Source organism: Mytilus edulis, chromosome 6 (assembly GCF_963676685.1).
Source record: "Mytilus edulis chromosome 6, xbMytEdul2.2, whole genome shotgun sequence".
Classification (NCBI taxonomy): domain Eukaryota; kingdom Metazoa; phylum Mollusca; class Bivalvia; order Mytilida; family Mytilidae; genus Mytilus; species Mytilus edulis.
Window position 1 is genome coordinate 65,814,207 of NC_092349.1, and position 14,421 is coordinate 65,828,627.

General features: G+C 30.3%; 1 protein-coding gene and 1 long non-coding RNA gene across 5 annotated transcripts in view; one reads left to right on the forward strand and one right to left on the reverse strand.

The window, feature by feature from the left end:
- LOC139528172 (putative leucine-rich repeat-containing protein DDB_G0290503) overlaps nt 1-3,541 on the forward strand; it is a 55,507-nt gene extending 51,966 nt beyond the window's left edge. For all 4 annotated transcript variants that reach the window (XM_071324040.1, XM_071324042.1, XM_071324045.1 and 1 more), the window contains one exon: nt 96-3,541. In XM_071324040.1, the coding sequence (XP_071180141.1) occupies nt 96-149 (54 nt within the window). In that variant the 3' untranslated portion in view covers nt 150-3,541. The remainder of the gene's footprint in view (nt 1-95) is intronic.
- The window catches only part of LOC139528175 (uncharacterized), a 45,149-nt gene that overhangs the window by 2,274 nt on the left and 28,454 nt on the right, over nt 1-14,421 (reverse strand). The window lies entirely within an intron of this gene.

The window sequence follows — 14,421 nt, forward strand, 5'->3', positions numbered from 1 at the left end:
GTTCCAATCCGAACTTCTCGTGCACTGCAACGAGCTACACATGTTTTTTTTTCTTTCTTTGTGTATACGTAATAAATGAATTCAATTTCTTGCAGCTAAAACACTGGACTACACACCAACATGAATGTAAATACACAACAACGAAATAACATTTAACGTTATAAGTATTCATGTAAATATCCTTCATCGAAATGTGTGCCATTTTTTATAATGTGTGTTCAATTCATATATCTTTTTTACATGTTTTAATTGTACATATATTTTTTCTACAAAATGCGTTTAATACATGCAATTATTATTATGCATATGTTTTTCCAAGAACGTATGATTACATTCCTATACAATGCTAATGTTAGGGATGTTCTTAGGTGAGAAGTTGGAATTTGTGTCAGATTATCAAACTCCTTGGTGTTTTCCTTACGATACAAGGTAAAATATCTTGCCCCAAAACACCTATTTATCTATTTTATAAGCCTAATAGCTCATTAAAGGTAAGACAAAACCTAAGTAGACTCCTGATTTTTTACTTTTGATTTTAAACCAAAATTATACCAATGTAAATATAAGGTAAAAGTCCGAGGTTTAATGCATTATTTTAAAAATCGAATATCTCGAAAAGGAGCTCCATGACTTATCAATATTTTTACCTTATTTTGATCCTTAAAAATACCCTTCCAACTAAAAATATCAATTTTAAATTCTTGATTTACTTAATTTTACTTAAGATCACCTAACTACATCCTTAATGCAGAAATGGTTGTTAAAAATAATTTGTATATAATCTCATTCCTTCATTTTGTGATCATGTTTATCATTTAACATTAATCCTCTGGATATTAACAATTGTAAGATACTATACTTAATCTTCACGAATCACTGCCATGTATATATTAGTATACTTGATTTGCTTTATAGAAGCAACTTACGCTGTGCTAATTGGAATATAAAATATACCAGATAAAAAACGAATATAATTCAAACAAGTAACAGAAAGGAATGTTATGCGTTGAATTCACACATGATTTTTTTTTAAATAAAAATCTTTTATTACTTACATTTACTTAATGATAAAACCAAACCGTTCAGAAGAGTTAATACTAAACAATTTCATAGAAGAGAGAGGTGCATTTGACATTACTTAATATATCAACTAACTTAAAATCGTAACTCCCTTTATGAAACATTAGTATTGAGGGATTTCAAGTTCTGTAAAGATCGTTTTAGTTCTATGTCAAAAAATGTTTTATTCATTAAGCTTCTTCTCGCTTTGATCTTCACATTAGTTTCAAAATGTTTTATTCTCAACGCCTTTATGTGTTTGAGCTCAAGTTTATTTTGAAAGCTGGTAAAGTATGTATTATATTGTATTATAGTTCAAACGAAGAGTTTGTTCGAATTGTGTTTGTGCGTGTAATATTAGAGTGTAATTTTGAAAGGAAAATTGTCTTTTATTCATGTCTTACATTATTGACAATTTGGAAATCAGTATCGCTATGTTTTTTTAACTTAGATTTCAAAACTCTGATTTAGGGGAATAATTATAACCGACTAAATGATTTGCAGATGGCAGGTGTTTTTTTTCTAATTAATAAAAAACAAAGCTGAATTAATATTTAGGAATTTTTCAAATAAAAGATATTCATTGTTAAAAATTAGAGACGGTGTTGATTAGTTTTTCTTAAGGCATAAAACTCCAGTTGGTATTTTGGTTTTGATTTTTAAACTTTTGAACCTTGGACATTTAAAAAAAATACTAAATGTCGAAAAGCACATCTAGTGTTAAAAGATTGTTACCATTTATAAAAATATTATTCGAAAGATAACATGTCTATATCAATCGCAGTCCATTAATAAGTAGTTCTTACTGAACGGTCTACAAATATATAGATTGAAGTACTAAAAGAAGATACAATCTAATCAGCAGACAGTATATTAAACAATGTCTGCAATATTTACTGGAAACCTAAGAAACCTGAAAGTCATTATTTATCAATAATCCATATATAGTTTTTCAACATTAATACTGTCACCAATTGAAATAAGCAGGGTTCCATGTTTTATCGAGTGTATGTCTCTGGCATATGTCCAATGTCTTGTCAATTTCGTATTGCTCTATAGTTGGAAGATAAATTTCAAATTACGTAAATCCAGAACGCCATTAATCATAAAACTATTCGTTTTGAAAGATAAATTGTCCATGCAAGTAAAGTGGGCAAGAAGATCATGTTTAAATGATCTTTGTTTATTGTGTGAAACGTCTATGATTATTGTTTATGTCAGCCTCTTGTTTTGTCCCCATCTTAGGAATTTGTCTATAGTGTGAAAATGTACATATATATTTTGATATTTCATACGATCTAACAACATCAGTGCTTACTACAGTTCATGTCGCACGGTTCCAAAACATGAAATTGACACTTCATTATGGCTTAGAGGATACATCAATATGACCAACTAAACGCAAGATTTACTCTTTCCGTGATCGCTTCAAGGATATTTGTTTCTTTTTAAGCTACCTAGATCCTGTAGCATGCCATTCGAGTTTAAGAAAGTTAAAATTTATGTGAGATGGTTTAACTGTAACCGACATTTACCATGACAAAACGTATGACACAGAAGACATGTTGGTGCATTCATGTATATCACTAAACGTTGAAAAGTGTGGGGTGTTTGTTTTGCTTTTTTTTCTCACTAAATTCACATTTTTTGTAGACTTTTGTTTACATTGCAGTTCAAGATTGATAGTCTGGTAAAATTACTGATACTAGCATTTTTGTAATCAAATTAAATCTGATAAAGGGTTACGTTTTAATTATGATGATTTTCAATATCTACATTGTGTAATTATTTTTTTATTTAGTGTGTTTTTTCAAATGGGTCATACGATGACTGTTCGTACGATTTTAAAATGTAAATTAATCTGTTAACTTGTTATTTCTATACAATATATATGAGAGAGTTTTATAAACCCGGGTAAAGGAACATGGGGTTAAATGGTCAATTAACGTATGCAAAAATAACATATATGCATAAAGTATCTTTATTTTAACTGTGTTTTTTTAATGAAACAAGTGCTGTGAAAACATTTTAATCCAATCGTTTCCATTATTTATTTGTTGAAACACGTGGTTTCATTACATAATTTTGAATTCCATTTATTTTGAAATCAAACAGTTTGTATCCCTCAAACTTTATAAATATCTCTGTAATCTTTAAAAAGTTGTTTGTGTTTTTTATTAATATTTTATTTATTTTAAGCATAGTAAATACCAGAAAATGGTACCAATGTGTTTTCAAGTCCCATTTACATAATAAATAATCATTGACATCTTGTTTCATTCCATGAAAACATTCCTGTTCATTATTGTGCCAAATATCAAAATTCAGTTTATCATGACATGTAGTAAACTTGTGTTTTCTCAGAAAAGGGCATTATTTTTATTTGAATTTTCGAGGTTAACATATTTATTTCGTTTAACGAAATGCTTAATATTTTATGTAGATTTTGTAAATGATACGCAAATAAACCAATTGTATATGATGTGTTCTGTTATTTACGAATAGAAAAAAAAACAACAGCTCATCCTTTCCTTCAACAAAAAACAACAACAAAAACATAAGCCACCGGTATTGAGCATTTCAGGTTTTCCAATATAAATTTGAAAATCAACAGCGTGAAATTAGCAAAAATCTATGATTTTTTAATATATATTATTGCTTCAATTAAGTATGAAACAATCCCAAATGCTGTCATATTATAAAACAAGAAACCGACCAAAATTTGTCGGGTAGAAATAACTCGATAGAAAAAACCATCAATAGAAAATATTAGAATTTCAAACATCAAGTTACAAAATCAGCATACGTCGAAGTAAAATATAAAAGGTGCCGCTCGGTAGCAAAACCTTTAGAGCAAGGTGGATAGGCAGGATTAGCATCTCCTACTTTTAATATAACAAACTTCACTCGTTTTTATGATAAATATATTAAGTTACCTAAAATGCAACATGGTGCTATATTATATGAAAGCGTTGAAGGTCAGACGATTCCAAATAATTTTCAAACTGATAACACGATAACTATCTGTAAACGCCAGGGTAAAAAAAAGCACCTCCGGAATTGTAAGATCATGTTCAACATGTGACACCAATTGTGTCACTAATGTAAGTTTATCCTCCGTTATGACACATTTAAGTAAAAGAGTATTGGATTGAGGAAACGACAATTGAAAAATATTCGTCGTCATTTGGAAACAGATATTTGATAGCGGGCAAACAAATCGGGATAGCTTCTGATCAATTTTCGAAGCATTAATTTAATTTTACGCTTGAAATCGATGGTTTAATGGCTTCCCTGTAAGCTGTAACATTTTATCAAGACAGTCATGATAGGAATCACAAGGTCTTGAATATCGTATTAAGGTGGTACCCAACACCTTAACTAAAACTAATTTGGCTTGTTTAATTTTCTAAAAATTTTGACAAAGTATTTACTTCGACCCTTTGACAAAAATATAAAAATTTCAAAAAATTTAAACCAATCGTTTAATCAGAAAAATTACACTGGTTATATAGCAGTTTGACAAACACTTTTTTTGATCATTGAAAAGCTTAATATTCCCTTAACAACACAACGTAATTAAAACGTTTTGCTGATTTTACAGATTTATCTCCCTGTAGTGTTAGGTACCACCTTAACATAGGGAACTATATTGCTCCTACAGTAGCCGGAATGATGTTACATGGTGATGGAAGTTGAAAAGCTATGGTATCATTTCTTTTGTCGTAAGGGTTTGATTTCAATTGACCCTCAAATTTCTATATATAAGTAAAATTGTGAAAATTACTTACATAAACTGTATCAGTGATATTAACATTTGCAATTTCGATTGAATAGAAGCGTTTTAAATAGTCACAAAAATGAAAGCTGGTCTGAAACTACAATCGGTTCAGAATAATTGCTGTACGAAAAAAAAAGCACTAGCATTAATGTATCTTAAGCGAGATATGTGAGCATATGAGACCGAGGTAGAGAAATTATCACTAATAAACAATATGGTGTTAAAAATATATCATAGTGTTCATATATCAGAATAAGCCAAATGTCTAGATATCGAAAAGACTTCCGTGTCTGAGGTACAATGTGAAGGTTTATTAAAGCATACTGGGATATGTAACAACTTAACATATCAATATCATTTGAAAATGCAATCTACATATAAATACAATGAAATCGGAAATACAGCATTAAAGCAAGATTTAGTTTAGAACGGTTGTTTATGACTTTCGACCTGCATAAATATACAGTATATATATATGATGTATCGAATTACAATATGTAAAATAGCAAAATCAGCAAATATATACTTTTGTATCTCAATTTCGTGTAGTTATTGATAAAATAAAAATGTTCAATTGTTTTCAAATTGTATTACACGATACACACATTAACGAAGATCAAAGAAACAGTCTTAAATTAAAATTAAAATATCAATATCAATCAAAATAATGTCTTTGAAGAAATATGACGTTGACGAAGATTAAACAAACAGTGTAGTATTAAAATATTCACATCAATTAAAATGTTATCTTTCAAGAAATATAACGTCTGCCCTGTTATCAAACACACTTACATTTTCGATATTTGAGTTTTAAATTATCCCAGGCATATATTACCTCAGCCGTATTTTGCACAACATATTAATTGTCTGGCTTTCTAACTGTTTTGATCTGAGCGTCACTGATGATTCTTATGTAGACAACACGCGCGTCAGGCATATCAAATTATAAGCCCGGTACATTTGATAACTATCATCCTGTCGCAAAACCACCCTTGGATTAAAAGATAACTAATTTCTATTTCAATTGGGGTGAGAGAAAAAAAAGTCAGTGTTTCTTTTTCTAATAATTCTGCATTGTGTTTTAATAAAAAAAATAATTTGGGAAATGAAAATGTTGTTTTGGTCGTGATATTGTATTATTCTAATATCTAAATTACAATTACAACAGATAATCTTAGTTATAGTCGACGAAAACAGAGACATTAACATAATCATTGTGGACAATGCAGCTGTAAAAGATGCATGTAACGTACAATTTGTATGAAGAAAGGTACAGTATTCCAAAGGTATAGTCTGGTGTTTATCGTTTGTGTTCAATTGAAATTAATAAGTATACGTAGAAAAACCTACATAGGGATAGCACGAAAAAACATACAACACATATATTATTCTAAAAATATTGTTCATTGCATGTTCACTTAACAACCATATCTTAAAGGCGTTGTATGTGGATATACATATTTTCATATATCTCTCAAAGATTTCATTGGTTAAAGAAGGAAGTAAGCATTCTAAGTAAAGCTATCAATAAAAGAGAACTTTAACTGATTGTGAGTTTTAAAGAACAAATCATGTGATGTCATCATTCATAATACAAAAGGTACCAATATATCAAGCTTTTATGTCAGAAGATCAAACGTTCGTCTTAGATTTTACGTTTTTACTAAATATAGGCTAAAATGGGTGAGGCACAAGTAAATTATACTTATGAGACATTCTCCATAATTCAATATAAATATTATGACCATGCATTTAAAACGAGAAAAAAAAAACAGAAGCAAAATTTTAGTAATTATTACACTTTTTATGAACATAGTAATAATATATCCCAGTATCAATAACTCTTAATGTAGGTACAAGAAAAATATGTCTAACCTTTATTAAAATCATGAACATTTTTGAAAATTAAGATATTGGGTTCATTCGAATGATCAAAGTCTCTGCAAGTTAAAAAAAAAAAAAAAAAAGTATCTAGTAAAAAGTAAAAAAAAAAAAAAAATATTAAAAATACTGAACTCCGAGGAAAATTCAAAACGGAAAGTGCCTAATCTAATGGCAAAACCAATTGATAACACATGAAACGAATGGACAACAACTGTTATATTCCTGACTTGATACAGGCATTTTCAAATGTAGATATGATAGCAACAGGTCCTTCTCTTGACAAGACTTACTGTTAGCACACAAATCAGAAGAACAAAACAGTTCAAATACTTCACAAAGATGGAGCATTAAAAGCCAAATACTTTACCTCTGAATATAAGAACGTTATTTTTTCAAACGATTCCGTTTTGTTCCTTCAAGCAGACTGCTTTATCGGTTTTTGAAGAGATCTTTTTGAAATTTCGTTTATCAATGTTCTTGAACTCCATTTTACTTTTATTTAGTTTTGCAACTGTTCAGAATCGAGCGACATTAAAGAGTCTTAAAAACTCGTGTGCAACGAGAAGTACGTTAAGAGTGCTGGATTATAACCTTCGTGTTTCTTTAATACCATTTATCTTTGTTTTTCTTGTGTTAAATTTTAGTCCTACAGAGAAAACATGTATTCAGTTTTGTCAGCTTAATGATAGTTAGCATATGTCGACATCAAAATCAAAATCTTCCAAGATTCTGTTCATAGACCATTTAAATTTTATGTTTCCATATATTTCCCTGGTTTACCAGTCAATGAATGAGAACAAAAAGAAGAGGAAAAGTAACATATCGTTGTCTTACTCCAGATTGTACTTTGAATCATTTCGATTGGGTCCCATTATGGAGGACACAACATTTATAGTTATAAAATAATCCGATGTTGAAATTTCAGGAATGTCGTTTAATATTATTATTTTCCAAATGCATGCTGTCCTTTTTCAAGCTCTCAAGAGCTTTTTCGATGTCTAGAAAATTTAAGACATTGCTATGTTCCTACTCAATACACGGTTACCTGATGTGTATGAGTGTAAAGATGTGATCAATATACCCTTTATTTGCTCAAAACCCTGATTGTTCCTTCCTCAATATGTCATCTAAAGTATATTTTATTCTCCTTGCTTTAACACATGTTAAGATATAAGAGATATGACTTTCCAATTGTTGCAGTTCTTTAGATCGCCCTTTTCCTAACCACGTAGTTCTTCTTGTGAGTCTCACTGAATAACATATTCCTCCCCAACTCTGTGGAATACTGAGTGTAGTATTTATGTTGTTAATTTAACAACAGACTTCAGGAGTTCTTCTGCAATGGTGTTCTCTATATAGATATAAGAAGATGTTGTATGAGTCATCGTTTGGAAAAGTAAAAATTATAGGTCAAAGTCTACTCTATTTGATTTCTAGTGCTTAATTCTTTATTTATGTAATATCTATTTTGCCTTATTTTATGTCTATTCATTACTCTCTACAGTGTCGTCAAATTGTGTTGTTTTGTCTGGTTGTTCTCAGTTGAATGATACTTACCAAAAGTGTTTATTTATCCATTCGTACTTAAAAGTTGTGTGTCACTGTTAATACTCTTCCCGGATACATGTAGTTGTTTGACGACCTTATAAACAGTATAAAGTTTTGTAGTTGGCATACATATTCTGTTTCCATTACAAGTTCTTAATATACTGCAGTTTGTTCCTTCTCGCATTTTTTCATATCTTTATTTAGCTTTGTATATTCTTTCTGTAAATTTTCATTCAATTTAACTGGTTTGGGGCTTTTCTCACTTGTATATTGTGGAAATCCTCTTTGATAATACAGGCCTGGTTGTATCTGATATCCGTTTCCTTCTCATTTTGTCTCTTATTCCCAGTACTTCAAATGCTGTTTCGTTATTGTTATCACTTTATTCCAATGTTCATTAAAAACTGGTGTCGTTGCTTGTATGACTAGTTTGAAATGTTTGGTATCTATCGTGAGTGGATATCAATTGTTTGTCTAATCTAAGATGATGGATGTTATATGTCTTCCTGTCGTGTTGATGTTGAAAAACTTTCTCAGTTGAAGATTAATTTTTCATTTTAAAAAAGAAGATGAAGGTCATTTCAACAGTTGGTCCCCCTTTTTTTCCATTTTGTCTTCCTTATCTGACTTGTCCGCGCCAATCAATGCATTACGATCATCAATAACAAGCATACATTATTTGCTGGTGTTTTACTGACAAACGATTTGAATGTTTCTTTTTTTTGTTGTTGCTGTTAACTCCAACGAGGTGCTACTTGCCTGTTCGTCCTGAGTTCAATTAGTCGCATCTATGTCAGAAGTAATCGATCGTTATTTGTTTACCTTCGTTCACTGACACTTAGTATACCGATGTAATACCTTTTCTTCTAATTCTATACGTGTGCTGTTTTACTCGTCTCATACAAGTTCCGCAGATTTTTTGCCCCTATGATGAAAACGCTTAGTTGGCCTTAACAGTCACATTTCATACATCTTGCTGCATTTATTCATTCACTAGATACATTCATACCCCTTTGGTGAGAACTTTAAGTTGGTATTACAATTCATCTTTCATACATCTAGCTGCATTTCTTTTTTCACTAGACACATTCATAGTCATTTGTGCTATGTGTGTCCTCGTTCGCGCAATATTGAGATTATTTTTGTTTGATATACGTACAAGTATATTTGTTTACAGATATCCGTACACGTATATTTGTTTACATATTACGGTTTTTTGGCCTCGGGTACTTCACTCCTCCTGTCCAGGCAAACGGTGGATTTGCATAGCTACATTATATGTCCTTATTATCTACGCAGTTTTGTGAAATTATGTTGTGTGGTTTCAGGTGAGGTGTGATGACAAGAACAGAACTGACGCACTGTCTGACAGACGGACAACTGACTTACAGACAGACGGGCTAAATATATAATACCCTATGATGCATTTAAAAGTTGTATGGCTGGTATAAATAAAAGGAATGTAAACAATGAATTGTTCAACTATTCGAAACTTGTATACATTTACTTAAAGTTGCAACGTATATCTTATTAAAATTTCATTTGCAATATTTCAAACGCAACACGTAGTTTCACAGTCTAATTCACATGACACAGGTTTTCACCATTTTCAATTGATCTATTTTTATCCTATAAAGGATATAAAAAGCAGTACATTTCAATTATTATCAATATGACAAGAAATTTTAAATCGAATACGTCTTTTAAAATCCATTAGTTCTAATTTCAATGAATTTACATAAGCAATAAATAAAAAAATGATCTTTAAGTATCATTTTAACCAAAAAAGCATATATACAGTTTGAACCAAACTATAAACCTAGCTTTTTATAATTATTTGTTTTTTGTTATTTTAAACCAATAAACTTAACGGCAATAAATTTTCTGATCAATGTATTTTTAGTGCAAATTACCTAACCTTGAAAACGAATGAAAAGAAGTCGTGGGCAAAGCTAAAAATAAATAGGTCAATAACAATAAACAAACCGAATTTTGAGGTCAGCAAATGATCTTCAACAATTTTCAAGTTTCTTTACAGTACGACATGCTATTAGTTACTGCCAGCTGATCTTTACCCAGTGTTCATACACTAATGCGTACCTAAATTCCCAAGGTCAGAAAGATGGTTTTACCACGTTTTTATATTATATTATATTTATTTGATTCAAAACACCTGTACCATTTAACCCTGTAACAAATACATGTAAATAATAAAAGTGTCCTTAATATAATATGGCAAAAGTAGAGCGGGAAAATAGTAAATAACTGAAACGTTTTTACGTTTTCGTGCAGCCATAATCGAATTTCGACTTATTTTCTGTTCATTTTCGACTAATTAAGTTTTTTAAATTTTTATAAAAAGTCATACATGTAATTCGGGGACTCTAATATGATAGTAGAATATGCTTCAAATGCACAAATATTTTGCAATGCACTTGATAAAACAAATGTATATCGAAAGTCAAAAGGGTCAAAGATTAAAAAAAATTATTTAGATTTTAAATGAAATTTCAGAACGGACACAGTGAGTCTCCTAAAATGATTCGTTCGTCTTCAGTTGACTGGTCAATACACAATTATTGTCCAGTACTGGAGTCGGTTATACTGCTTGACCACTATCAGTGTCGTAGAGTCTATGAGAATTAATCAAAGAGGATCTACAACTATTTAGTTGAAATGTCACATTTTTGTATCTGATAGTCAATTTGGATAACTATTGAAGGAACAACCATTGGCAAACAAAATGCTTCAACGAATGTTACACTGGTGATTTCCTCTAACAAATTGTTTGTATGTACCCTCCAAAATATCAATACAGTACAATATAATATGATAAAAACTAACAATTTTTCCTCAACGATCTCATAAATTGCTTTTATTAGATGATAACATTAACCATTAAAGTGATGTAACTACTTCTTTTTCCGAATATCTTAATTAAGAAATAAGGTGAGAAATCGTTTTTTATCATTCCTTCCACTACAAGCCAAGAGAAACATATTCGTCCATTTTACAATATACTTATAGATTATCGGTGATCATCTCAACGAGACTGATTTTCGCGCTTGAGCCGGGAAAGGCAATCGAGTTGAGATGAACAATGATAATCTTTTTATCGCTATTTTACCTATGACGAGGTTTTCAATTTCATGTCAATTTCGTTATCAACGCCACGTGCATGCTTAGTTTCTAGCAATAATTTTCCATCTCGAGTGGCATGATATGAAAATTATCACAAAAAATTATCAAAGGAAAAATGCTCAAAATAGCGATAAAAAAGAATATGTGACGGATAAGTAAACTCAATATCTGGATAGGTAGTAAACAATGTCTGTTTCGTTTGACTGTGTATTTACAACTCAATGATTAGAGGTAACATATTACATAACAATAGAACAACGAATGAAAACGGCGTAAAAGGTAGCATTAACGTTTGGCGTAAGTTAAACTGCCCTAAATCACCGACAATATATGTTCACTATAGCAAAAACTATATATATCTATGGCCAAATTGGTGAGCATAATTGAAAGACTATCTTAAGAATAAGATAAGAGAACATTCGCCCAATAAAACTCGTAAAGTTAAAGATGTTGAGATCGACATTCAAATATATCAACGAAGTAGGAAACCCGATCATTTAAATCAGAACAAAAGCTACGTTCATACAAGTATGAATTTAAACAACGCGCAACAAGCCAAATAACAGACATACTTTAATCAGAGAAACACAAACTGTAAATCGACCTTTAACAACATCTTTACAGGTAAAGCATATAATTGATTCTTTAGCAAAAAACATTTAAGGGAGTGCCAATTCTATTCTAGTATAAAAGGAAACATTGTTTAATTACATTTCAAAGTTTTCTAATAAAACTACATCTTAAAACGGGGTGGTAACGAACAGTTTGCTTTTTTTATTATTCGGAAATATCTGCCAATATTTACCAAAGGTTAAAGAAAAATGATTTTAGAAACTTATTGTTGACGACTAAACGTTTTATCTATATCTAATTAAAGACGGTTGATATCGCAAACATGTCATTATCGGGTTTGTTTTTCAATAATTCATTAATTATTCATGACGTCGTAATTTTCATTGACCGACAAGGATCGATGTATAAATATGGTAATATATCGGTAGATCTATATAATATAATAGTATATCGGCTGTCAGATGAAAATATAAGCAAACTACATTGAACCATTTGTGTGCCTCTTCTTGTTAACGAAATTTTGGTGTACTTTTTATTAATTTTCATAGCTCTATATAATATGTTTTATATCTTTGCCGTAATCCAAATCATACATACAACACTTTTTTAACTTCAAGCGTTTCTATTTCTTGTTTTAACATGCACACTATCCCTTAATGACTGTTTAAATTCAAACGAAATCACATAGGACAACTTTGTCGAACACCTTTTCAAGTATAAGTACTAAGCGAACGGTTTCATTTGATCTAAATGATTTTATTGTTTGCTGAGATTTATCTTAGAGAGTAAAAAAATTGATGTTAAAATGCTTTGTACAGATTATGAATTCTATATACATGCTTCCAAACATTGTTTACATGATCAAACAATTAGTTAATGAATGACTATTATTTATTTTGAATTTATTGAACCATCAAATTAATTTTATGGTTAATAAATTCAAAATAAATTATTGCCATTTGTTATAAATCAATTTCTATCAAAATTAAGGCTCAAAGAACTTTTTATATTATTTATAATATCAATAACATCGCACACACATGTTGGTGTATGAATACACAACGTCAGAGTGGGCGTATCGCCATTAAAATTAACAACATTGAAAATAACAGTAATACTTTTAACCGATTAGAAGACAGTAAATACACCAAATTTATTTATTAGTTAATAGTTTCTATATCAGTAATTTCCTAGACATTTTATAAAAAGGGAACTGTTACTGTATCGTACAGATATCCGTATCATTTACATAGAAGAATGACCAACATATGAAGCTACTACATAATTTGTGCACATTAACAAATGTATTTTTTGGGGGATTAATCAATTTTAGAAAGTGTTCGCCAAGTGTAAAGAAAGAAAAACATTAGTCATCAATATAAGGCCGTGTTCACATCAAACGCCATGTACAGTAAACTTGTTTACAATTAGTTTAATGTACTGGACATTGGTTTCACATTAAATTTGTTCACATCTATACACCTTGTTTAAATACCTGTACATAAGATTAGTTCACACTTGTAAACTCTTTGTCATTTAAATATGCATTACGTAGAACCGAATGCAAAGTTTTCTAGCAGAAATCGGCGGGGGAGGGGATCGATGGAAATATTCCGAACCCCAATTTGATAAAAAAAAACAAAAGGTCATACAGATGATACAAAAATATTCTAAATAAAGAGTTTCCCCATACAATATAATATTGTTAAATGTTGAATAAAAAATTGATTACCAGCATCGAAAAAAAACTACGGAATAAAACGTTTGCGTGGAAAAATTTCTGGCTCAGATAAATTAACAAAATATCCCCCCCCCCCCCCATTTGTTTTAAGTTAAGTGGTTGCTTCTTTATGAAAGCCATTTTGATGATTTGCAGTAGTTTAAAAATAATAAAGATGTCTCGATTAAGCATTAGAAAACGTAGGCTGCAGCAGCGTGCTTACAGGCGAAGAATATATATTTTTATTCTCATCAAGTCAATGCATTACATCGGTACAGAGATTGAAGGAGAATAAGGAATGATATATCAGGGATAACTATATTCCTATCTTTTCTGTTTGTTTCAAATGGTATTTCTTCTCCAAAGAGTATTTGGCAAAGGGAGGTGGTAATGTTTTTTTATTTTAGTTTTAAGGGTAATGTAACGAATCCGAGATACATGTACTAGACAAACAATACATTTACCTCGCACTTTTTAAGTAATGCATTTATGAGTGAATCGTTGTTTGAGTAAAGACCAGTGGCAAACATGTCTGTGCATGTCAAGTTGATTCGGAAAGACCTTAATTTACAAATGAAGTATGTGTTCGGCAATGATGCTGCTTTGAGTCTTGATAAGGGCTTAACAAAGTTACGTTAAGTTTAAAAAAAAACAAATAAATATATCAAGCTTAGACAAATATTTCTGTAAAGAACTTTATTAATAATTGTTATAA